At 41.0% G+C, this 25426-nt stretch overlaps 1 protein-coding gene across 2 annotated transcripts in view; it reads left to right on the forward strand.

The window, feature by feature from the left end:
* The window catches only part of LOC138040338 (transformation/transcription domain-associated protein-like), an 86485-nt gene that overhangs the window by 33934 nt on the left and 27125 nt on the right, over positions 1-25426 (forward strand). For both annotated transcript variants that reach the window (XM_068886085.1, XM_068886090.1), the window contains exons 52-85: positions 284-364; positions 1444-1572; positions 3697-3810; positions 4293-4385; positions 4930-5000; positions 5854-5902; positions 6024-6080; positions 7206-7273; positions 9095-9206; positions 9306-9395; positions 10835-10999; positions 11313-11395; positions 12655-12724; positions 13669-13752; positions 13883-13990; positions 14646-14719; positions 14953-15052; positions 15249-15353; positions 15910-15942; positions 16058-16132; positions 16818-16919; positions 17537-17636; positions 18321-18367; positions 18620-18694; positions 19731-19808; positions 20043-20103; positions 20188-20275; positions 20806-20892; positions 21558-21628; positions 22333-22451; positions 23114-23173; positions 23254-23396; positions 24921-25023; positions 25333-25395. In XM_068886085.1, the coding sequence (XP_068742186.1) occupies positions 284-364; positions 1444-1572; positions 3697-3810; positions 4293-4385; positions 4930-5000; positions 5854-5902; positions 6024-6080; positions 7206-7273; positions 9095-9206; positions 9306-9395; positions 10835-10999; positions 11313-11395; positions 12655-12724; positions 13669-13752; positions 13883-13990; positions 14646-14719; positions 14953-15052; positions 15249-15353; positions 15910-15942; positions 16058-16132; positions 16818-16919; positions 17537-17636; positions 18321-18367; positions 18620-18694; positions 19731-19808; positions 20043-20103; positions 20188-20275; positions 20806-20892; positions 21558-21628; positions 22333-22451; positions 23114-23173; positions 23254-23396; positions 24921-25023; positions 25333-25395 (2958 nt within the window). The remainder of the gene's footprint in view (positions 1-283; positions 365-1443; positions 1573-3696; positions 3811-4292; positions 4386-4929; positions 5001-5853; positions 5903-6023; positions 6081-7205; positions 7274-9094; positions 9207-9305; positions 9396-10834; positions 11000-11312; positions 11396-12654; positions 12725-13668; positions 13753-13882; positions 13991-14645; positions 14720-14952; positions 15053-15248; positions 15354-15909; positions 15943-16057; positions 16133-16817; positions 16920-17536; positions 17637-18320; positions 18368-18619; positions 18695-19730; positions 19809-20042; positions 20104-20187; positions 20276-20805; positions 20893-21557; positions 21629-22332; positions 22452-23113; positions 23174-23253; positions 23397-24920; positions 25024-25332; positions 25396-25426) is intronic.

The following is a 25426-nucleotide window of genomic DNA, read 5'->3' on the forward strand; positions in this document are numbered from 1 at the left end:
CGGCTGGTTCCTCTGTACCCATCTATGGTTGATTTCCAAATTATTCCTGTGTGCCTTATGCTCCACTCCATTTGAGGCAAGTAAAAATGTATGGATGGACGTGTAAGTGGAACCTCTCTTGTATAACGGTTTTTAGTGTATACCACACAAGTGAATAGTGTTTTCCGCGCATTCTGATTGGTTATCTCGGAGGTGAATAGCAAATACTAATTATGCACGTGGAGTAAATAATTTGTGCATGAGACAAGCCTCGTCCTCATCCTTTATTCGTGTTTTGCTGTAGGCACACCTTAAGAAGTGGGTTGAAGTTGTCACTACTGCATCAGCACAGTCAGCTGCTAAGACGAATCACAACTCTGAAGAGGTGATTAAATTGATTTACAACTAGAAAGCATATATTAAAATAAATAAATAAATGAATAAAAAATATATATATATCCCTCAGTGGGGAAATATACTTGGTATACCCATCTTGCTTTGCGCGTCTAAAGTATAAAAGTCTGCGTAAAGCATGGTTAGTTCTGTGGGATCACGTGCGAGTCTGTCGAGTCTCTCGTGTCTAAAGATTTGAGCAAATTCTTAAGTTATTCATGGGTTGCTTCTTTGAAGCAACAGTCAAGTGAAGCTATGATCCTTGCAGTCAGTGTGAACGCAATTTTAGCAACTGCGTAGAGAAGCCTGAAAAATTCAGGACTTGAACGGGACTTGAACCCGTGACCTCGCGATGCTGGTGCGTGTTCAATATATGTTTATTTCACATATTATTTCATTCGTTGAAGCAACAGTGTTTAGATTCGAGATTTCAGTCCACAGTATTGACTCGTGCTTGGCCACCTTCCTTAGCCGAAACGGTAGCATTAGGGCGTCAATCGTTCTTCTTAAGTGAGAATTGTGAGAACAAAAATCAAACGTTAGGAGCGACTGTCCCCTTCTGTATAAACTGCGCCTGACGGCCACATTAAGTAAGTAAAGCAAAGTCTGCTACGAGCCTAGAAGGCCCATCAGACCGGCGCTTATCTCCGGTTACTGTAGCATGAAGCGACTTTGAGTACTTCAACTCCCCCCCTGGATGGGATGCTAGTCTATCGCAGGGTTACCCCCAGTATTAAAATCGCCGGTACCCATTCATATACCTGGATGGAGAGAGGCACCGTGAGAGTAAGGTGTCTTTCCCAAGAACACAACACAATGTCCCTGGCCAGGACCCGAACCCGGACTACTCGATCTGGAGTCGAGCGCGCTAACCATGAGGCCACCGCCCCTAGCATAAAAAGCGACATGTTTGTAATCCTCCAGGATGTGAAGTCTATTCTTAATGACCGCTTGCTTCCACGATGACGTCATAATGGGCATAATGGGGTCTCTGAGCAAAGTTGGTGGCCATGTTGGCATCCTTGTGTATAACTCCTAAAATAGTTAAGGTTTTTTTTTCTCCGTTGCCAGCTGCCCCAAGAATTGAAAATCTGCGCATCCATTATCAACATGTTTTACTTGATTCCTGCTGCCTCCTCAAAGCTAATTGAACCACTGATTGGTTTAGTGCTGAAAGTGGAAAAGGTTCTTCTCATGGAGGTAAGCTGTAAACACCAGTTGAACAGTGGCCATCGATACTCTCGCACCGTGTGTTTGAACGCTTATCCAAATGCACTATCTGTTAAGTGAAAAAAAATAATAAAGGAAACAGAATGGAAACCACCTACTTATTAGAACCTTTAGATCTCAAGTTAAAAACCGAAGTCCTGTAAACACCACTTAGCAGTTTTGCGACATCTCTGATAGACCCTCTTGAATTGGAATTTGCGTACCAGTGTCCTATTCTCTCTTTTTTCGCAAGTGTAACGCTCTGAAAAGTTTGATCTTAAGACGCGATCGAGAGTATGTCATACACCTTATTCCAAAATCGCTGCCATTTCAGTATTATTTTGTTTGATTGCAAATTGGCCCTTTTGGCCTCGTTCGAGTTTAAATATTCTTTTGAATTTTACGTTTGAAAGCGAGGTCAAGAGGGCCAATTTGCAAGGAAACAAAATAATACTAAAATGGCGGCCATTTTGGAATAAGTTGTATGTTATGAAGCTGCTTGTATGATTTCCTGCGTAGAAACCTCTTTCATATCCGCGATACCACTGAATGACTTTCCTATGTTCTCTCTCCTTCATACTATAGGGAGTTTAAGAAACCACGACGGCTACGGTGACGAAAACGTCACTTCAAACTATTAGTTTGTGCTATCCTAAGTGTTTTTCACGATGTTTCCACCTTTTTTATGTTGTACAATATGGGCGAAGTATGCCATCACCAGATTGGTATGTAAGGATTTGAAGCAAAGAGAGAGAAGGAAAGATTCACTGTTGTTTGTCCATGTTGTCGTCAAAACGAACGGCAACCAGAAGTGAGCTGTTTTCCCTTTTAACTTGTCTTCACACAACCACATTTACAATGCTAAGCATTTTTTCTCCATTAGAGATGATTAGTATAAAAATCTGGGAGACACCACTGTCCTGTCACGTGAAATGTTCTCTTCCGGTTGCGGTCCGCGTCTCAAAAACGCGCGTGCTTAAGCTACCTTTTGTTTTGACGAGTACGGGAGAGAAATGGACAAAAATGCGTGTCGCACGTGCAGCACGATCATTTTTTTGCTCTTTTAATCAATAATATTACTGCTTTTTGGCGTTGTCGTTGTCATAGCCGTCGTCGTTTCTTAAACTCCCTACTCTCACCTCTGACGGGTTAGACAACGAACTCGCAATTGACCCGCTGAGCTCCCAAATGGCTTGACGGTTCGGTGGTCGAGTCGTGGAGCGTTATCTTTGGTTATATGTTCGAGTCCCGTTTTAGCCATTATTACAAATTCCAGAGTTTCTTCACTTCTGCTTGCCTTCCTGCCTAGGTCCCCCCCCCCCCCCCCCACCCCCTATGTTCAAGTCCAGGCTGGTCTTCACATGTTTGGGGTCGCGCACCGGGGGCTCAGTTGGTTGAGCACCGGGATGCCATGCATGCGGGAGGTCGTGAGTTCGACTCAGGCTGGACCAACACTCAGGGTCTTAAAACAAACTGAGGAGAACAACTGAGGAGAACAACTGAGGAGAACGTGCTGCCTTTGTAATTTCATCCGCAAATGGTTAGACTTTCGTCTTCTCGGATAAGGACTATAAACCTTAGGCCCCGTCTCACAAATATCTTCCATGTTCAATAGTTCCTCGTGGGACGTTAAAGAACCCACACACTATTTGAGAAGAGAAGGGGATGAATTTCCCGGTGTTGTGGTTGTCCTCTGTGAGTGCATGGGTGGGTGGGTATAGCAGGTCCACATCAGCTGAATAGCTGCTAAAACTTCAACCTGCTCAAACAAATAACAAACAAACAAACAAACAATGCCTTGCTTACGCTTAGGGTGCGTTCCTTTGGAATGATCGAAAAAGGATCACTGATCCAAGATCGCTTGGATCACGGTGCATCAAAGGAACCGGTGAATCTACTCTGGTAAAGGATTTTTCGGTTCAATGTATGCACCATGATCCAAGCGATCTTGGATCAGTTATCCTTTTTCGGATCATCCCAAAGGAACGCACCCCCTTAGTAGAACATTATTGATGTTAGGGTTTGGAGGCACGTGCTTTCGCAAACACGTTTGGTGTATAGTGTGAGCTTGGCTTTGTGATGTACATCAAGTATTTTGGGTTTTTTTCTTTGCAGATCGGAAGCCCATTGCGAGTATCATTACTTAAGTTCTTGATTCGTTATCCAACGCAGACTGTGGATTACTTTTTGCTTCAGCTTGCTAGTTCTCAAATGAATCGCCTGTTAATGGTGAGTAACTAAGGAAGACTTCTTTTGCCTGTAGGCAATATCGTTGCTCTGTATAGGGGGATCTTTGTTTACATTTTTTGCTTCGTTAGCAGTGCCTCTTATAAGTCAGCCGAGAATAAAGTACTGAATATTGAAAGTGCATTGCCTAATGAGCTTTCTCTGAAAAATTGAACCCGATATACCAGATAATCTCTGAGCTATGATGATTTGAAAATTCCAATTCGAAATTTTAAAGTGCGCATGGGACGCGTTAGCGCCTTTGTCACCCAAGAATTTATCAGTTTTTTATGACTAATAACCTGCTTGTTATCAAAGCTAAAAGGAGTAGTCAATTTGTAACTAGCATGATGCCTTCGTGACTTAGGAAACTCCTACGTTAATGAAACAAATATTTTATGTAAACAGTGACGTTAGCAAAGATTCCCTTATTGTTCTCCATTGTCTTTTTATCCCATTTATTTGAACAATATCTTTTTTTACAGTATGTCCTTAGCCAAGAATCGTCCAAGCCTTTGAGACAAACCCTGGAGGCCCATTCGCTCAAACTTGTCAACAGCACATTTAGCATACCACAGGTGAAAATTTCCTGGTACAGTTTATCAGCCGAATCTTAAAGCAGCGAACGCGAAAATACAGTTTTCAAGGCATGCTTAAAACTCTCGAGACGGCGTAATTTATCATATCTTGGTATCCATTCATGTGAATCTTTCTTTCCATTTCTATCTGTTCGATTTGGTTTTTTTTTGTCTTTCACTGCCAAGTTAGAGTGTTCTTTAGATGCATGCCAACGCATTCTAGTTTGGCCATTCATGACAGACGCGGAAAACCAAATACCATTTGGAGCAATTGACAACATAAAGGAAAAACATTCTGCCTGCGCAAAACGGGCGGAACTTGTTTTGTAAAAATAGCCAGGTGTGTGTGAAAAGCAAGGAAAACTGTTGAAACTTGCTCCCAAAAAGAAGTTTATAAAATGGTTTTTAGTAAATCTTTTGTCTCTTCAACAGAAGAAATATCACGAAGACTTCTCATTAGACTTAAGCTGTTATGATTTGCAGCCACCTCGTAGTAAGAGGCTGTTGCTTCTTCTTTTTCGAGTTTGATTTTGTTTTTCATCAGCCTCCTGAAGATCAAGTCCAAGCACTACAGAAAAAGATGGAGTTGCAAAACCAGGGAATCAAAATAATTAGGTTTTAAAGCTTTGCTTTATTCTTATGTACATTTTTGTTTCTGTATTATTTTTTATGCATTCAAACCCTCAATTAAGGGCTATCATTGAAACACGCTACAAGCAAACACAAATTATCCAACACCAAACCAGCGGTCTGCGGTACCTTGGGCATGCGCACAGCCATATTACCCTGGGAGTCGTAGCCATGGAAAACTGTTTTGTTCTTATTAGGCTTTATTAGCATGACATAGCTATCACTTTGTTGGGAGCTTTTCACTCGCGAGGCGGAGGAAAACACTCCCTAAAGCGACAGCTCTATTCCATGCATTTTGCTTTATTCTTACGTACATGTAAAAAAACGAATTTCCCTGCCCCGTAAAGTTCCTTCCAGTCAGCAAACTAGAAGCTAATTAAGAGCACGTCTTAACACCAAACTCTCGGACTCCAGTACTTTATGAATAGTTAAGTTCCTAGTCATATTTATGACGGCAGATCTACCGTTTATTTTAAAAAACATTGTCGAGGAAGCAAAATAACAGGGAGAAAAGCGTTGCACTTTACGGAACTCACTTTAGTGGTCCCGGAGGTTAAAATGAATAGGGAGCTTTAGCACGCGCGTCAGATGAAAACCGGAAGTAAACATTTCGCATACCAAGACAGTAGTCTCTATCAGATTTTTCGACTGATGGTGTCTAACATTGAAAAGATACTTAGCAATATGAATGTAGTATTGCCAAGACAGGTTAAGAGGGAAAACAGCTTACTTCTGTTTCCGCCTTCCGTGGCCCAAATACGTCACGTTTAAGCTCCCTGAGAACCTCGTTCTGTGTTAGACTTAAAATACATGGCCCTTTATGTTTATCAAATTTCAGGTTGTTGGTGAAGTTTAACGATTCTTGGCTGCCTGAGCACCCTGTTTTGGTAAGAGATAAAAGATGAATTTAGAATAATTGTACAATTGACCTGTTCAAGAACATTGAAACGCTAATTTGTTCGGTGTCAATGTTTTCAATCGCGTTGCACTTTTCTGTATACTCTTTAGATTGGCCACTTACGACGAATTTGGGTATCAAGCAGTTTTCAAGAAAGATTGAAAAAGGTATCAAAGCATCTTAGTAATGTGACTCACAATTATGACACATGGAAAACCCGCTTCTGATTCAAAATTGTATCCATTAGTTTTCTCTCTATCCTTAAATACAGCAGAAAAACTGATAACTTCAGTTAAGTAGTGTCATGACTGCATCATTATTCTTGGTTTCCATTGATAGAAAAGTTTTGTCAAGACTTTTTAGGCTTAAATTGCAACACAATGGTGTTTGTGAGTGTGCTCAGTTGGTAAAAATAGATTCATTCGCACGATAACCAAAATAACTCGCCACACGGCCGAAGCTTATCACATTTCAGCAGCACAAGGCGATCAAGAGCTTTTATAATAGTCCCCTCACGGCAAAGTGTACTATCCCCTCCTGCATGCATCACGTTGGTACTCGTTTGTATGCCCGAGTGAAGAAAAAAATCCTTGCCTAAGAAAAAAAGATGGTTTTGCATGTTTTGCAGTTGTCTTTTTATTCATATTTTTATTTCAGTTTGTGACTGGCTAACGAAACTCGCTTATGATATCAGCTCGTAGCGTATGATCGCGCCAGTAGCAAGAATTGTCAAACTGAAAAAATTGTCAAATTGGAAAAGTGATCGGGATAATTTGAGAAATCTTCACTTCAAAATATACGGCATTTCTTTCTTTCATTGAAAAATTTGGGGCAAGAAATGAAATGTATTCAAACATTCAAAGTTAAATCTAGTAAAAAGGTTATTCTATTCGAGCTCGTTGGAAATGGGATGGTCACTGCCAATTTAACCCACAACCATCCATTTATTTGCCAAATTGGAAAAAGTCTTAGAGAGCAAAATAAATTAATTAGATCAGGCCAAAAACTACTCAGAATAGTATTGATTATTTTCTTACTAGAGAGATTTACGGCAAAACGTGGGTATTAGCTCATTTTTATTTTTGCCCGTAAGAGTAAGATATTGAGCAATCATTTCTCCTTTTACAAGTTAGAATAAGACAATTGTCACCATCCTGCCGTTTTTCATGCTTGTTGTTTCACGAGAACGCGAAGCAAAGTCTCTCTTCTATCTCACATCACTGCGCCCCCCAGAAGAGGCGGTAGAATGCAATAAAAATTATGTCTAACTTTGTTGTGGATTGCGTTTTTAGGATGGCACTCCAATTCATCGTTGGCGCGAACCAAAACTTCTTGCTAAGTGTTTGTTGAATTACATCAAGTAAGTCATCTGACATAATGACAAGTTCAATCTTGAACACACTTGTTTTATGTTTGTCGCTCCTCCGCATTTCCTGATTCCCTCTTCTCTCTAAGCAGTCTGCTTTCGGAACGCGAAAAACGCATTTGAATTTAGATGTTCTTCAAAATTAAATCTCTATAGAGCGTTTTCACTTGACGTCACGGCGGCCATGTTGGTGTCCAAAACAAAGAAACGGTGGCCATAATGGTGTACCAAAGTAATCGTCCGGGAATAGGCCATTCTGAGTTTAATCTGCCTCTCTTCAAATTAGTTTTCTTTCATGTGTAAAGTAGAACTAATTACCATCACAAAAACTTCGCACTTAGGCTCGCTTTGAAGAGAAGGCAGACATGAACTCGGAAATGGCCTATTGAACTCATTTTATGTAAATACCTTCTTTTTCTTCGGTAATCCAATATGGCTGCGGGTCACGTGAGTGAAAACGCTCTATGGGAGAAATCTAGACTCGCATTTTTATCGTAATGGCAGGCTTCTGTCGTCATAAGGCAATGCAAATTATATTATTTTTATTAAGGAAATGAGTTACCGGGAATCAATGTTTATTACAGAGATTTAATATTGTGCCTGTTTTGCCAAAGTCAGAGAAACTTTTCATCTTCCAGGCTCCATTTATTCAAAGGGCAAATAACTTGATCCACTGAACTTGTCACCATCCGGAGTTTGAATTTGTGCAAAGATTAATTTCAGTATTTGTTTTGACTCGTGACCGTGGATATTTACAATCTAAGCACAAGTTAAAGAGTATACGAAAACCTTCGCCAAAGTTTAACATGGGGGATCTTTGATACTCTGGATAGTGACTTGTCTGTCCACTGGATAGAGCGACTTTCATATGACCTTGAAAAGGTGTTCGCAATTTGTTTCACGGACCAATGTTTGGCAAGATTACAACAAACTTTCTCTTTATTAATTCCTGCCAAGGAAACTCCTATTATGGGCAGTTCGATTGCCCAATTACCTTACTGCATTTCTAATGACGTCAAAGCGAAACTTTCCAGAAAGATCCATGGCAAGATGACGTTGATTGCTTCCGCGTTCGCTAAGCCAATGAAAATTTGCGCTCGTTTGTTTTTGTTCGATAATTGTTTACGTTTATTTTTCAAGGTCATTTGAAAGTGGCTCTAATATTATCCAACCGTTGAATAACTGGGGCCCAGAATGATTCGACATATCCGGGACCTTGAAGCGCGCCTTGAGCGCCAGATTTGAAAATCAGTGAACCTTTTTTTATATTCTCTTTAAAAACGAGAGAAGGATTTCGGGCATATTTTCAGGAGCAGTAGGGAGCGGAGACGACGCAGTGCGAGTGAGAACACTCGCCTCCCACCAATGTGGCCCGGGTTCTATTCCCAGACTCGGCGTCGCAAATTTCCCTTTCGTAAACGGTCGTTGCCATTTCTCAGAACGGTCGTTGCCATTTGAAACGTTCGATGCCATTTTTTAGCTCTGAATTACACTCATTAGGTCTAAGAACTCAAAAGGTTGCGGTTACTGGGAGTTGTGTCTCGCTGGTCATATGAGTTAAACATTTAAATATAGTTCATTCAGGCATAAGTTTGCGATAGCCGCCATGGTTTTGTCTGAATTTCTGAACACCAAAACTCAGGACTTTATTTTGTCTCACTCCCTTTTTGTCTAGCTCTACGTCTGTCGAAGGTTTACTCTATGAGTTCTTACTGGTTCTCGTGATTGTCTGACTGCCTCTGATGCGATCATCGAGAGCAACTAGTCTGATTTTTTTCTCAAATGAACATTTTCGCTTTTCATCATCTGTTTTAGACATCGGGCCTCTGAAGTGGAATTATTGTTCCAGTTATTACGTGTATTTACCATACGCCATGTTCCTGATTTTCACTTTCTAAGGAAGTTCTTAGATGAAACTGTTGCCAAGGTATGTTAGTTTACCGTTTCAACAACCACCTGCGGTCTATTCTACATTCTATTTGTTTTTAAAAGTTTAATTAGCTTAATGAAATATCTTTTTTTTCAGAGTTATTCCGTGGAGCAGAAAAGAGCTGTTTTCTTCAAATTCGTGGAACTTTTCCATGACCAAAACTTCCCTCAGGAGCTGAAAGCAAAGGTTCGTCTGTTAAACGTGCCATCTAGTCTTGATCAGCAAAGCCTGCTTGACACAAGGAGACGAAATCGGATAGATGGGAAAATGGGGTGAAGCATGAAAAGAAAAGGCGACTTTCAAACTTTACACTTGCGGAAAAAAAAACAGGGTCCACATCAAGGGTAGTGGTTTTTTATTTTCCGTTGTTTTTAAGAAAAAAAAACTCGTAAAATTCCTTTTGAAAATTCGCTTTTTTTTTTAATTTCATGCACACTTCGGAATAGACCTTTTTGCAGATACGGCGGCCATTTTGATTTCTATTGTTTCGAGGGATGGGATGCTCGGGAGGCAAATTGATATGTATTTGCCCCCTGGGCATCCCATAAATGCTATTTGAAACGAAAGAAATCAAAATGGCTGCCGTATCTGCAAAAAGGTCTATTATCCTATTGAACCGAGCAGGAGAGTAAATACAAATTTAAACTTGGAAAGCTTGTGAAAGCAAAGCCTTTGTTTTCATGCCTGGTCCTAACTTGGTTTCTTCAAGTAAGTGGTAACTGATTTGGAATTACAATCGGGATATCTTGGCTTAGGTTTTGTGGCTGAAAAACGTTTCTATAGTCGTTCTCTGACCGAAACAAAATTTCACCCGACGGGCAGCCTCGGGCAAGCCGATGATGATCTGAAGGAGAATGGTCTTATGTATGTAAGCGGGTTTTAAGCATCGAATAGGAAACGTTCAGGGAAAGTGGCAGCGTGTCACGGCAAATTTCATAGCGATTGAGTGTAACGTTAATTTTTCCCGAATTCTTTTACGACTGATTCCTGGAGGAATCATTTCCGATACACTCTACGAAAAAGACCTAACCAATCTACAGTGTTATCACTCAGGTAATCAGGAACCTTGTTTTTTCACCGAAACAAAAGAAGACGTTTGCACGATAATAGAGCTCAATTCCCAGAGGATTAGTTGGCTACACCAACATGGCGGCCGTCACGTCACGTCAAAGGCGAGTGTCACCAAATTTATCTATCGTTAAGGACGGTGCCTACTATTGTTATTGCGCATACGTTCTGCGCATCTCGAGACACTCGGATTTCCTATCTGTGATGCGTACTAATATAGCGATATTTTTGCGCGGTTTAAAACTATACGGAAAAAGTAGACCTTAGTAAGTACTCTTGGTATCCAAAAAGAAAATTGGGGGTAACCATGCATTTGTCAGAGATACTTAAGCTTCAATTTGAGTAAGAACGCCATACATTGCTTTGTATTTTAAAGCTTTTTACAAATATTATTAATGAATTATCTTTGAAAAATGCGTGTTTACCCCCAATTTTCTTTTTGGATTTCAATAACACTTGTTGAGATCTACATTTCCTGCATAATCACACACCGGGGCAAAAATATCGTTAATTAGTAGGCACCGTCCTTAAATGGTTCGGTTTTTTTTTATTCTCAGGCCCTGCAGTATGTGTTGATTCCCATGTTTCAAGTTTCGTTTGAGCGCGGTGAAGGAGACAGCTTGATTGGCGGACCCCCGAGTCCTGAACAAGACAGCAACGAGAATGTTATCAGTGTCTTTATTTCCAAAGTTATTGATCCTGAGAATCCCTTTGGCACTTCCGTAAGTAACAATATTTTTTAAAAGAATCCAGTTTTGGTGATGGTGTTATATTAATTGCACGCGGGAAGGACACAAAACGAGCCAAGTATTTGGTTGATCCGTTTGAATTAAAGAAAATTGCCTTCTTCAGTGCAAGGTAAGAACGAAAACAACACAAAACATCACAGCTTACGGAAAGATGATTGTGAATTTCTTTCTTGATGTGTCACAATTTCTGTAGCGTTAAATGTTGTATAGCAGTCACCAGCCGCGATCGTCAAGTGTAAAAAGAGAGGCCTTTCAGAACTCTAAATGTTTGGTTTGGTAATTTTAGGATGCTGTTCGCATTCTGCTGCTTCAGTTCTCAGCTTTGCTTGTGGAACACGCCTCTCAACATATCCACGATGCTGCGAATAAGTGAGTTGGTTTTGTTAGCCGTTTTTTTTAAAAATTTACCACTGTCATGAAGTGTCATTCTTAACGTTCTTATCTGTATTTTTCTGGGGGAAGGGGGGGGGGGGGGGGGGCAAAGGTATAAGAAACCCTGGAGAGAAGCAACCATTTTGTTATGAGGGAGTTTAGGAAACGACAACAACGTGTCATTGGTTGTAGTCGCACTTGAGAGAAACACCGTGTAACACTAGGGTCGACACTACTCTAGTGTCAACTCTCGAAGGGGAACACTGAACAATAGAACTTGATTTAACACCAGTGTTAGGGAGCTTTAGCAACGCCAACGGCGACGGCAACGAGAACGTTACAAATTTGCATATTCAGTAGGCAAAAGCAGTAGCTTTGCACGCCCTGCACGTGCGTTTTTCCTTTTTGTCAATTTCTTTGCCGTCGTCAGCAAAACTACAACGTGAAATAACCAAGTTTGAGGTGTTATGGAGAACGTCAGCACTTGGACATAAATTTTCATTTTTCTCCCCTAAATTAACCGCCGCTCGTAACGGTTTCATTTCTGAAGGACTGCCACACCTTTGTCATATTAAAAAGTTCGGAATAGTCGCGAAGTGATCGCACTAACGGGAATTTATGTTTTTACATGAAGTTCTCGTTGCCGTTGCCGTAGTCATTGCTTAAGCTCCTTGTTAACTCCCTAATGCGACCGCAACCATCGCCGTAGCTACAGCCGTGGCAACGCCACAAAATTATTATCGTTGGTTGAAACAGAAAAAGTCATTGTGCCGCATAGGTGCGGCATATGTTTTCGTACAACAACGTGGGAAGATCGAAGAAAACGGGAGAATGGAAGAATGCCTTGTTCTTTCTCTATCTTTTCTTTCAAAACCGTTCGTACAAATCCAGTCGTAGGATACGTGAACTTCGCCCGTTTAGTTGTACAACACGAGCAAGGTGGAATGATCGCGAAATAGTTAATATCGCGCACAGTTAAATGTTGAAGTGACGTTTTTGTCGGCATAACCATCGTTGTTTCTTAATAAACTCCCCTTTTTCAAAGCGTGGTTACCGAACGGACGCCAAACTGGAAAATCAAGCGGGATAACTTAACGGGACAAATCCAGTTGGTTGTCTGAGTACGATTTCGATCCGAAGTATCCGCGTCCAAAATCATCTCCTGAACTGCTGGTCAACGCCGCCTTCTTCAAAGAGTTCTTTTCAGTTCCAAAGAAGGCACGATTCATTTTCTGTGTCTCATTCTTTTTTTTCAGAAAGCAGGGAAGAAAGCTACGACGTTTAATGACGTTTGCCTGGCCGTGCTTGCTGCCCAAACAATGCGTGGTAAGACAGTTGTAATGTAGCGGAAGTGATGTATACCGGAAGCAGCGTTTGTATCACTTGGGTGGGATTCTGGGTAGTTCATGTTTTTAATGTGCGCCATCTCAGCTGTAGTTATCGTGTTTGGCCAGTCGGTGTTGCTGATTCCATCACCAATGAAACTATTTCACCAGTAATCTGGACGTTCTGCCTTGCAAATGTATTAATAATTCATGAAGATATAGCCAACTGAAACGCATTGCTGAGGCCCGCATATACCTCAGAATCACGAGTTCTTTTTTTTATTCTAAGTAGTATTTTTCTTTAACTAGTGTCTTAAAGATTATCTATCTTATTATCTATTTTTGTTTTACTCACATTGTATTTTGTATCTAAAAAACACAATGTCTGACTGTAGAATTTGGACAGAAGTCAAATTAAGTAACTTGCAATATCACGCATTCCTTTCACAAGGCCCCATTGTAAATACAGTACTCTAAAGCTACCCACCTTTTGTTGTAGATGTTGTAGTATTTATCAGTTATGAACATTATAGGTTTTCATTCCTATTTGAGGCCAAAAAAAGATCACTGATTTGTGGTACATGGACTCAGTTTACCCTTGTATGAACTGTGAAGCCGACACTGTAGCCGTCTTATTTCGGGTGTTGATCAACAAGTTTAAGAGCTTTTTGAGGGAGTGTGGCCCAGTGGTTAGGACGCTTGCCTTGAGATCCGGAGATCCCGGGTTCAAGACCCGGTCTGACCACTCGTTGAATTTGATCCTGGTAGTCTCTGGTTCAACTTCCCAGCTGCACTTGTAAATAGCCAACTGGTTTGCCTCCGGCCAGTTGGGGATTCTTAACAGTCGTTGTTGTTCTGTTCCGTCGTTTCGTCGTTCCTGAAAAGCCTTTTTACCTGGTCTTTCTTATAACCTTAACGGTCCTTTATTTCCTGTGTTTAATTTAGGATCCCTCTACCAAATACCACGGTCACTTGCTGCTGGCTCACATCATTGCCAAGTTTGCTATTCACAAGAGAATTGTTCTCCAGGTAACGTGATGTGTTAGTTTTCTTTGCTCTATTTCCTTAACGATCAAATTATAAAAAAATAAACTTGAAATAAATTCGAAATAAATTCGAAATAAATTCGAAATTTTCATTTTCTATTTTGTTGTTCTAGGTTTTCCACAGCTTGCTTAAAGCTCATGCAGTCGAAGCGCGCGGTGTAGTAAGACAAGCTCTGGATATTTTAACACCCTCGATGCCGGCAAGAATGGAGGATGAGAATGTAAGGAAGTTGAAATTAGCGATTCATTTGTCAGTACTGATTCGGGAGTACTCGGGAAAAATCGGAATGCGCCAAGCAGAAGTCGAAACTATGACCTTCCGATTACTATTTCGGATGTTCGGATAGTTTCCGGAATTGTAGGAGGCCCATGGGGGCAATGACATCCAAGGTTAACATTTGATCGTTATTTATTACGTAAGCAAACTTCAATTTTGCGTCTAAGTACAATTTTTGATTAAGAAGTCCTGATGTGGATGTGATTATTTGATTTTTGACATCCATCTCGGAAGGGTCTCTGTCGCCGTCTCGATTAACACGGCGAGCAAAAGTGCTGTTTGTTCGCGCGCCGATGTAAGTAGGTATTTTAGCAACTTGCTCTCAGACACAATGGAAGCAATTATAGTGGCAGCTTAAGTCTTTCAGACACCTCACAACTGTTTCCAACCTCGCCTCTTATTTGATTATAATAGTATAGCACGGAGCCCTGGACAAATCCGTAACGTTATCGGGAATTTCGAGAAATCCTTTCACGAGGGACGTCATTAAATTGATCTTCAACGTGGCCTTCGTTTTGGATGAATTACGTGATGAGCAGTTCATTAGTGTCGCTGTTGCTTGACGTTTGCTAAATATACAGACATTTTCTCAACTTCAGGCCAAGTTAACGCACTGGACGAAGAAAATCATCGTCGAAGAAGGACACACCGTGGCGCAGCTGGTTCACATGCTGTAAGTTACAGTTCTTGATTTCGCGTTAAATCCGCCCAGCGGGGCTAACTTGCGCCAGGCATATTTAGCGCTGAGCCGAATTAGTTACCGTGGCAACTTGTGAGATTCTTGTCACACGTCTACCAGGTTAAGCGCTAGCCTCATTGATGGATTGGAGTGAAAATGGATCGCTATTTTTGCCGCTTGAAAACTCAAGTTCTCCTGCTCACTCACTGTGGTGATTTTATTTACAGGACCTTACTGGTTCGTCATTATCGAGTTTACTATCCAGTCAGAATCCATCTGATTCAACACATGATAAGTGCCATGCAGAGGCTAGGATTCACGGCTAATGTGAGTAAAATGATTAGTTGATTTGTATAAGCTTCGCAGCGGGTGGTTTTGTCAATCGAGAAATGAAGGCAAGAGAGGAGCTCTCCATTCCCCTCGCGGCGAAAACCGCTCACGGCTCCAACACTTCAACCGCCTGGACGGTTGTCGCTTTAACTTAGTTCTTAATGACCTAGCTTCCTCGGTATGTTTTATGTAGGCATCCTTTGAACACCGAAAGCTTGCAGTGGACCTGGCTGAAGTGATTCTTAAGTGGGAATTGCAGCGCATAAAGGATGATCAAGAGCAGCCAACAAACACAGAGGTAAAGCAGGCTCTGCTGTGTAAATGATGGTTTAGATTCTTTCCTAGACTTGCCACAAGTCGACTGCGAAGAAGAGCGAGCGAGCGAAATCGAGGGACAAGGTCCCGAGATGAGCGAAAGTCTAATTCTTTTCATGCCATCCGGATTGATCGGTTTTTGTCGGCGTCCCAGATCCCGCATGAAATGTTAATTTCCCCAATCTCGTGCTAAGAGAACGGGCTAGGCCTGTTTTTCGCCGTTTCCTTGATGTCGCTAACAGGACTGGAATTTGTTCTCACAGAGCACATGTCCTAACTCAGTGGGCTGAATTTGTCAAAAATCACTTTAGCTTTGCATTCAGTCTATTCTGACCCGTTTTTTTATCTCGTGAACTAGACTCATATTTTCTGCTTGATTGGTGGGAATCCTTGCATTATACGAAGAAGCCTTATTATGTTCCTCTGTGATCACCAAAAATTCACATATTCACGTTTCTTGAATTCAAGTCATCATCATCATCATCATCACTGAGTTAACAGAAGCCGGATTACAAATTGAATTTTCCATCCATTTATAGGCAACCGAGCAGTCCTCTGTCACGGCTTTGCAGGTAATGTTGAAGAACATTGTTACAATATTGTTCCATCATTCAGTGTTTTGCGATGGTACGTAACTTGCTGCATTTAAATGATGTTTTGTTTTGTTGTTGTTGTTGTTTTTTTCAGGTGGGAAGTGTCAAGCGACCATCAGAAGACTCAACCACGTCAGAAACGGCAAAGAGGACAAGGTCTTTGTCGCAAGTGAGTTCGGTTCATTTGGGAATCCTTGAGTGTGAAGGTCGGTACACACGAGGGAGCTTGCTCCCGCAGCACGCTCCTGCAACACGCTCCCGGAGCAAAGCTCCCTCCGCGTCTGCACCAACGATTTCTAGCCAAAAAATATGTTGCGCAACAAAACTTTTGCTCCCGAGTTTTGCTTCCTCATATCAAACTGGTATGGTTTGGAGCAAGCTCCTGGGGCAAATCTATTGCACGAGGGAGCTCCCTCGTGTGTACCGGCCTTGATGTGTACCTGCGCGTGCGCGGCTATGCATTGGAGCTCTTGGCTGGGTTGCAGGGACAAAAGCGACGACTATGACGTCTTCCAGGACGACGCCGGAAAATATATCATTTCGTTTGTAAAACGTTCAACAATCGTCACGAAAGAGGTCGTTTTTCGATCACAACTTAGGCCATACGCTAAAATCGTCCTTGTCGGCGGTCGAACAATCTCCACCTTGGACCCTTTTTCAAGATAATTTGTCCGTCTGCGGCGATTTCTCCGTCAGCAACTATTTAGCTTCCACAAATGGCGCTGGTGTTTTGTGATAAAGCTGAAAATTTCTCTTCGAGTTTTTGCGTCCTTTGCATGACCTTAACTTTTTTCTTTTTATTGCCGTTGTTCGCCTTGAAGTTGTTTATGTGTTGTTTGTTTGTTTGTTCACAGGGTAGTGCCAGAGTAGCAGTTCAAGAGAGTCAAGTCAAGTCACCGCTAGATAAATACCATGCTGATGCAGTTGTCAACTTTTTACTGAGAATTGCTTGCCAGGTAAAATGTGGCCTCGCTATTTATGTTTCATGTGTTTTTTACTTGCACCACAAACATGCGCTTTGTTCTGGATTTTTTGGTAATTGACGTTGAAAATACAGTTGAGTAGGATCAGGTGTAGCTTAATTGGTTAGTGCGCTGCTTTCGGAGCGAGAGATCCCCCGTTCGATCCTCGGGGACTTCAATGTCTGTTTCGACTTTCCTCTGATCCGTGTAGCTATAGCTTTAAATTCCCGTAAAATGGAGCACTGACAGAGGGAGGGGGTAAAGGGCGCACCGTCGGCTTCCATTGATACCAGCCTCGTAGCTGAAGGAACTACCGACGTTAAATAAAGTTACTTTACCTTATATTAGCTCTTAACGCTCCACTGATGCAGCACTAGATTTTCTTCTGTTCACGGTAGAGATGCGGACACTAGCGCGAAGAAAAGCGATTGTAAATCGAAGCCACGCACACGCTAGCGTCTGCGCTTACCCCACAAACTTCCCTGTGTGAACGGCACTGAACTCAACTCCTTGCTTTCATTGCTTACTTGTCTTGCGCACCTATAGGAAACGCGCTTGCGCAGCGTTTGCGTCTGAAGTATAAATTTGCCGGCGTTTGGTTTGTATTCCAGGTAAACGAGCCATCGACAACCGTGGGGTCCCCCGGGGAAACGTTGTCACGGCGATGCGTTGCGTTACTGAAGACTGCATTAAGACCAGACGTGTGGCCCGGTAAGCAACCACTGAAATGATGAGTTGGGTCGTAATTTGCGGAACGGGGTCAACCCTTTCACCCCAGAAGAGACCCTCATTGACGAGTAAAATCTTGTGGCGTTAGACAGAGTAAAATCCGTAGATGTCCCTCTTTAGGAGGCAAAGGGTGAAAGAGTGCCTAAGAGAGCAGTAGAGCGATTGAAAGACAACAGTTTTATAGGAAGTACGACACAGAACAATCATTCTCAAACTCATTAATTATTTATAGAGTTATCATCCAACCAAGAGACGCCAATTACGTCACGTGTATGCGGTTTGAAACCCCGGTTAAACACTGGAATGACGCGTCATCCGTTGAGTTTGATAAAGCATCAAACTCTAGTGAACTCATTTCTTAATAAGAACATCAACATAACTTCTTGAATTTTTCCCTTTTCCTTTATTCCTGAAGCGCTATTGAGAAGCTATTTGACAAACTGGTGCATCTTGTTTCATCAGGGTTTCCAAACACTGGAAAACAACAAAAGCGCTCCCTCTGCAGCCTCGTGCTTTCATCTGTTTTCTCGTGTTTGGAAACTCGGATGAAACATTCGCATTCGTTTTTGAAATAGTACATGAAAAATAGCTCTTCGTTTGTTGTTTGTTGTCTTGAGTGGGTGAAAAGAGATCTCAGTCTATTTAAGCCTTTTTTGTATCTTTAAGGAACTGATTTGAGAGTTGGCTGGTTGGACAAGATACTGGTTACAGTGGTGAGTTAGTGAGGATAAGGTTATCTAGCGGAATAAATAAATTTAGCGCCATCTGATTATTTGAAAATGTTATTGTGAACAGATGATACTTTGTACATATGATAAATAATAATCAGCAGTAAGCTGATAAGTAATTAGTGAAATGAAATTATTATAAAAATACCTTAATTAGTTATAATCATGATTAAATTTTGTTGCGTTTGTTGTCTTGTTTTTGTATTATTTACTGAAATAAAAGTTTTGTTTTGCCAGGACCAAACGCCAGCAGCCAACTATGCCAATGTTTGCACGGCCATTGAGATTTTAACTTATCTTCTTTCAGTTCTAGTAAGTAGGACGTTAGTTTTCTGATAGGTCATGTTGCTATATGTTAAAACAGTGGATAGCGTTGAAAGCGCGCCCTGATTGGCTACTCAAATTCCGAATATCCTTTGTTAGTATATACTAAAACAGTGGATAGCGTTGAACGCGGGCGCTGATTGGCTCGTCAAACTCCGAATATCCTGTGCTATATACCTCCGAGCAACTCGGGAAAAAATGGCGTCCCGATTTGCATCCGTGACAAGTGAAGAAAACATCCAAATACACTTTTTGTGCTGTATATTATCTCACCGTTTTAGTATACACTAAAACAACAATTCACCTCAGAGTCGGTGGCTAGCGTTGGATATTTACCTTGCCGCTTCGGCTCGGTAAATATCCACCGCTAGCCACCGACACTGAGGTGAATAGAACTATTCACCTCCGAGAAACTCGCGCGGGATTTGCGCGCGAGAATATGGGAGGTTGTCACGTGACGTCATCGCCGCCATGTTGGTGGACGAAAGCAAAGGATCTCTCATCAGCTCCTTTTATTCGTCCACCAGAAGTCGTACGTTTCTCCGTTCTTGTTGGTGTCTCTAGAGGTTGGTTGAAAACGTCCGGTTGTACTCGTTGCAGGAATAAATGAGTTAAAATCATCTTTTTGAGCTGTATTATCTCACTGTTTTAGTGTGTACTAAAACAAAAAAAACTATTCATCACAGTGTAGGTGACTAGTGGTAGCTATTTAGTTTGAATAGCTCTCTCCACAGTGACCCAGCTTTTGACTGGAGGCAAGACTGAATTGTAAGCATTAAAAAACGCGATTTGCATATCGATCATGTACAAAACTCAGGTCTGTATTGGTACAGTGCCAACTCTGGGCTTATTTGTGATCAAAGACAGGCCAAAATCGCAGGCTAAACTTCTAAGATATTAAACAAAATGATTGTATCAAAAGAAAGCGTTTGCATTGGTGTCAAGAAGTGACAGTTTTCCTTCACATGACCTGTGTGAACTTTTTTTTAATTTTTAAAATTTCTTGTCTTCATTAAATTTTTAGCCGCAGCAGACAATACTGACTTTGTTTAAGCCGCTACAACGTGGCGTTGCCACATGTATGACCTGTCAAAACACCAAGGTATGTCATGTATGAAACTGTGAGAGCTTTTAGATACTTACCTTCCACCCAACGAGGCCTTGGTTTGATTTCCGGGCACAACGTTATATTTGGGTTTAGTTTGTTGATTCTCAGGCTCTACTCTTCTTCAAAAGCAATCAACTGGTTAAAATTTCTTCTCCACCAGGCAAGAACTTTAGGCAACAGAATTCTTAACGTTTTTTATGTGTACGTATTTTGTTGTTTTTCTTTCAGGTCATCCGTGCTATTCACACGCTTTTAGCTCGGCTCATGACGCTGTTTCCCCTTGAATCAGGTATTACATTAGTTTGTTTTCAAGGTTCTATTAAGACCTTACATTTCATAATTAGGCACGTGACGCACTGTTTGTCTTTTTTAGGGACAGCAACGTCAAAATATGAAGAACTGGAAACGCTTTATGGAAATGTTGGAAAAGTGATTTATGAAGGACTCACCAACTACGAAAGGTGCCGTCAGTTCTCGGGTTCATCATGTTTTAAATTCATTTTCCACATGTTCGCGTGAGAACTACCGTAGGTGCCAGTAGACACATCTCATGCCTGTCGTTTCGACTAAACCCAATGCTAAATCTCTCTAAAAGAGCAGTTTTCAAATGACTGTCAAAACATCAATTACGCGATTGCAATTGCTACGCTTGGTGATTGGTTTAAAAATCTCTCGCCAGTTTATCAACCAATGAGAAGGAAAACCAAAACCATTCACTACTTGCGCGCCCGATTTTCCCGCGCTTCGAGCAAGTTACATGGAATAGGCCATTTCCGAGTTCATGTCTGCCTCCTCTTCAAAGCGAGTCTAAGTGCGAAGTTTTTGTGATGGTGATTAGTTCTACTTTACATAATTATGAATGAAACCTAATTTTCATAACAGAAACTTCGCACTTAGACTCGCCTTGAAGAGGAGGTAGATATGAACTCGGAAATGGCCTATTGCTACGTTTATTTTTGTTGTACGTTGAAACTTTTTGTGTGTTCTGTAGGTCACAAAACGGAGCAACGTCCATTTTCTATGGTCCCTTGATGATGCTGAAAGCAGCCTGTATGCACAACCCGTCATACATTGATAGGTAAGTCAATGAAATGAGGCCTCATTGATTTTCTCTCCGGTTTGCAATGTTAACGTCTGCTGAAAAAAAAAAAAAACAGATTTGAGTTTGTAGACGATTGACTGTGAAGAACAACAAAGAGCGTGTTAAGACGCGGTCTTTTACCAGGTAACCCATTCAATAAGACGAATGATGAAGCTCGAGACCCCACCCAAACTAACTCTTTTTGAAAATTTACTGTTTTCATTTTGGTGTAAATAACACAAAACATTTCCATCAACGCCGGCAGCGTTTTCATACGATTTTCTCCTATTCACGCTGAAACGCTCGAAGCGCTGTTTTTATATGACTTTCCGTTTCCCCTATGTACACAAATGCGTTTTCAGACGTTTTTCATCCTTTTGTGTCATTGTTTGCAGAAGTTTTCGTTTGGATTTGCCCATTGACCACTTTAATAAATGGCGACCACATTAACATTCTTTGTACTTACGTTAACTGCCCTCATTTTGAAACAGAAATTCGCTAGCTAGGCTAGAAAAGCTCATTATAGCATTATATTTGCCGCGACTATGAAATGGGTCTATTTTCAGAACAAAGAGTTTTCAAATGCACTTTGAAAAAGTGCTTACCTTTCACTATTGATTATCTCATCTTCGGAGAATCATCATCAATTACCTTGCATTTAGATTGATGACACCGTTTTTCAAGGCCTTGCAGAAAATGCACAAGGATCACATCACTGCAGTTCTTGGCGAAGGTATAGAAGATGATGTATACACCCAATTTTTTTGGGCGGCTTTGTTGCGCTGGCGTCCAAAACAAACACCTCATTCCAAAATGGCGGTCATCTTAGTATTCTTTTGTTTGCTTGCAAATTAGCCCTTGGTGCATCGTTCTTAAGCTGAAAATTCAAAAGAGCATTTCACCATGAACGAGGCAACAAGGGCTTATTTGCAAGCGAATAAGAGAATACTAAAATTGGTGGCCATTTTGGAATAAGGTGTATACTTTTCTGGGTTTGCAAAGGAAGACCTTAGACAGCAGCAATGACCAAAACCAGGTTGCTGACCAGCGGTTTTCGTTAAAAATATGGTTTGCTGGAGGGAGAGGTGGGGGGGGGGGGGTGCTCAGTCTCGCGGGCTCAGAAAACCTGGTTGTGGTCATTGTTATGCACTTTGCGCGCACTACACGTCTTGCTCTGCTTCCTACCCCTTTCCCCCCTCCCCCCCCCCCCCATTTTGCCAACATGCAAGGGTACTAGCTAGGTGATTTCCTTCACTTGGACGTGCCAGCTTCCCACGTTTTCTGCGGCCTGACTATCTTGTGCTGCATGTGTTCATTTGATTCTCTTTAGTTTCGGTATGCAAATTTTGAAGATCATCTAGTTTTATTCATTTAAAAGCGTCTTTTAATTTTTGAACTTTATATACTTACTTAAAATAACTTTAATGTATTTTCTAGGTGCTAGTGATATGTTGATTTTGTGTCTGGAATTGATTAGAGGTCGACTTGGAGTCATGACTGCTGATATACGAAAGCACTTCTTCTTCATCCTAACAACACTGATTGAAAAGTCACCAGTGAGTAAAACGTCTGCATGTATAAGTTTATGCCAAGATTCACGTTACTCTGCCTGTGCAACATGTAATCACTTTCTCGTTGTCCTTCCCGAAAAGAGCCGTTATTAAAGGGCCACCGACAACCACAAGTCTTTGCGGGCGTGCAAGCTATCGGCGCCATTTTCTGTAATACAGAAACTAGTATTTCTTGAAAAGTCAAATTCCATCGCCTCACATCGTCGTGTTTTGGATGCCCAGTAGCTTCAAACTTTGTTAATATTTTCCTTAATGTTTAAATATTGTATTTTTGGCGTTATTTGGGTGTTGTGTTCGTGTTAAAAGCGAAATGAAAACTGTTATTTGGCTCACTACTTCAACCTTAAGATTATGGAACGAAAGGAGGAAGGCGTTTGGATTAAAAAAACAAATCGAACAGCGAATTCGCAGAAGTTCTTCTTCACGGGATGTTTCTGAAGCGAACCGGCCGATTCTATTGCCCGGATAATAACAACAACAAAGGCGCGCAAAGGACACTGGTTGTCGGTGGCCCTTTAACTTTACAGACGGTGGGGAAGTGATTGTCCTTTCGACCACCTGTGTGCGAATATGCCTTTCTTTGACAATTCGCTACAATCTTGGTTCAAAAGATTTTTGTCTGATACAGAGAATATTCTTGCTGTTAGGACTCGAAGCTTCTTCGGGCCATCACTAAAATCGTGGAAGATTGGGTCAAAACAAAACTGGTAAGTTGACCAACTTTTTGTAAGATATGATTTCTCTTGTGAATAAACTGTCACATCAAACGTTTTACTTTTCCTTCTAGATACAGTTAACCATGCAACGACTCCCAACACCGAAAGAGAAATCATTGTTGTTGGTTCGAATGATGCTTAACTATGAGAAAAGATTTCCGGAAGATTTTGAACTGCAGGCACAATTCTTGGAGCTCGTCAATTATGTCTACAGGTGGGACATATATGATAAATACTGCCTTTTGACTCACGTGACCAGTGATTTTCGTCTAGGGAACTAGAGCAAGAACGACCTCGACGGTTACCCCAACGATGTCTAAGGATATTATTTCCCTTTATTACAATAATTTCGCGAATACTACGAGTCGTATGGCATAAAAAGTGTATATCAACATGCCACGATGAAAATTGGTGTTAAGGCCGTCGATTCACTTAGGCGCCCGTAGTTGTCTTTGCAGAAAGCTCTCTATTCTTAGTTTTCAATCACGTGACCAGTGGCCACGTTTTTTAACCAAAACAAAGGAAATACTTATTGAAGATCAGAGCCCAATGCCTCTGACTGCTAAGTTAGATACTGTATGGCCTACGGTGTTGTCCAATTTTGGTAAATCGTCGGAATTTTCTTGTCGTCCAATTATTTTCAAACTGGGCAAGCAAGGAGTCCTGATACTTATTTATTATAAAACTGAGTCATACTGCGGAGCAGCTTCAGAATACCCCGCCCCGTATTCCTTGTTTCCCCTATGCGGCATCTTTTGAAGAACGAGACTAAATACAACAGAGCCTATTCTTATCCAATGAAATGCAAATAAGTGGCGGGGTATTCTGAAGTTTAGCCAAAACTGCCTCTTCATCCAAGAGTCGGTTAAGTCCCGCCAGTATCAAGACAAGCGGCGCGTTTCAATAACCAGCGTCGTTGTATTCCTTGGCATTTGATTGGTTACTGGAAAGTAGTATCCAGATTGTTTTTGACTTGACTTGTTGTTGACGTGAACTCTGTTTTAAACTCTCAAGAAAGAAACGACAGTTTTCAAATTACAAAACATGTTTCAACATTGTCATGTCATCTTCAGTTGCAAATGAGCTTTTAACGGTTGTACATTTGAATTTATATTAAGGAACGTTACAAAATAACGCGTCAAAACTTGCGTACAATTTGAATATGAAATACGAAATGCACGGAAAACAAAAATAACGCGTATAACAATAAAATAAGAGACAAAAGGAACAACGTAATTAAAAAGAAAGAGACAAGTCTAGATGCCTCAACTGCTGATTAAGAATGGGATTTTCCCACTTAATGTTCACAATGCCTCCTTGATCTTAATTTGGAATTTTGAGGCGGCAGAATCTAAGATCGTGAAACATTCTGTGTTACAAAGAGTCATGACAGGCCCTAGATGACTGCAGGTGCCTGTAAACGTTAAAAGCTCATTTGCAACTGAAGATGACATGAGAATGTCGAAACATGTTTTGTAAATTGAAAACTGTCGTTTCTTTCTTGAGAGTTATCGTAACTCAATTTTTATGGCAATTCTTCCTTTTGCTTTAGTTTGCAAATATGGCTGCTGGTCTCATGAGCGAAAACACTCACTAATTTGGACCACAATTTAATGAAATTAAACATTTGTACAAAATTTTTTTTACAAATATATCTACTGACAATATTGGATTTCCTAAGGCAGCTATGTAATAAAGGACGTAAATTTAGTTGAATTGTTCCTGTTATTTTTCTCAGAGATGAGACACTTGTGAACACGGAGTTGGCGTCGAAACTTGAGCCTGCATTCCTATCTGGACTGCGTTGTATCCAGCCTCAAATTCGATCAAGGTTTATGGAGGTGAGACCAAAGAAGAAAGGTAGTGTTTTTTGTGTTGACTCAAGAATATTCCTGTATAGTCTTTGTTTTCACGATTTAAGAAGAATTTATTGATTTACAATAACAATCATTCCACTTTCGATCTCGTTCGTCAACCTTTGAGTACGATTTTCTCATTTATGACAAACTTTAGAACACTCCAATTTTAACTTCTCGTGAATTAGGAGACTGCGAGTAAACACTGGTCGAATTTTTAGGTCATGTTTTCATACCGGCTCATTTGCAGTAAATCACAGTGGACCTTGTTAGAAGCAGCTTTTCCTTCCATAGGTATTCGACAAAACAATGAAGAAGAAGTTGTACGATCGCCTGCTTTACATTTTCTGCTCACAGGTAAGATTTCAACTTTCCACTCAAATTAAGA

Source organism: Montipora capricornis, chromosome 1 (genome assembly GCF_036669925.1).
Source record: "Montipora capricornis isolate CH-2021 chromosome 1, ASM3666992v2, whole genome shotgun sequence".
NCBI lineage: Eukaryota > Metazoa > Cnidaria > Anthozoa > Scleractinia > Acroporidae > Montipora > Montipora capricornis.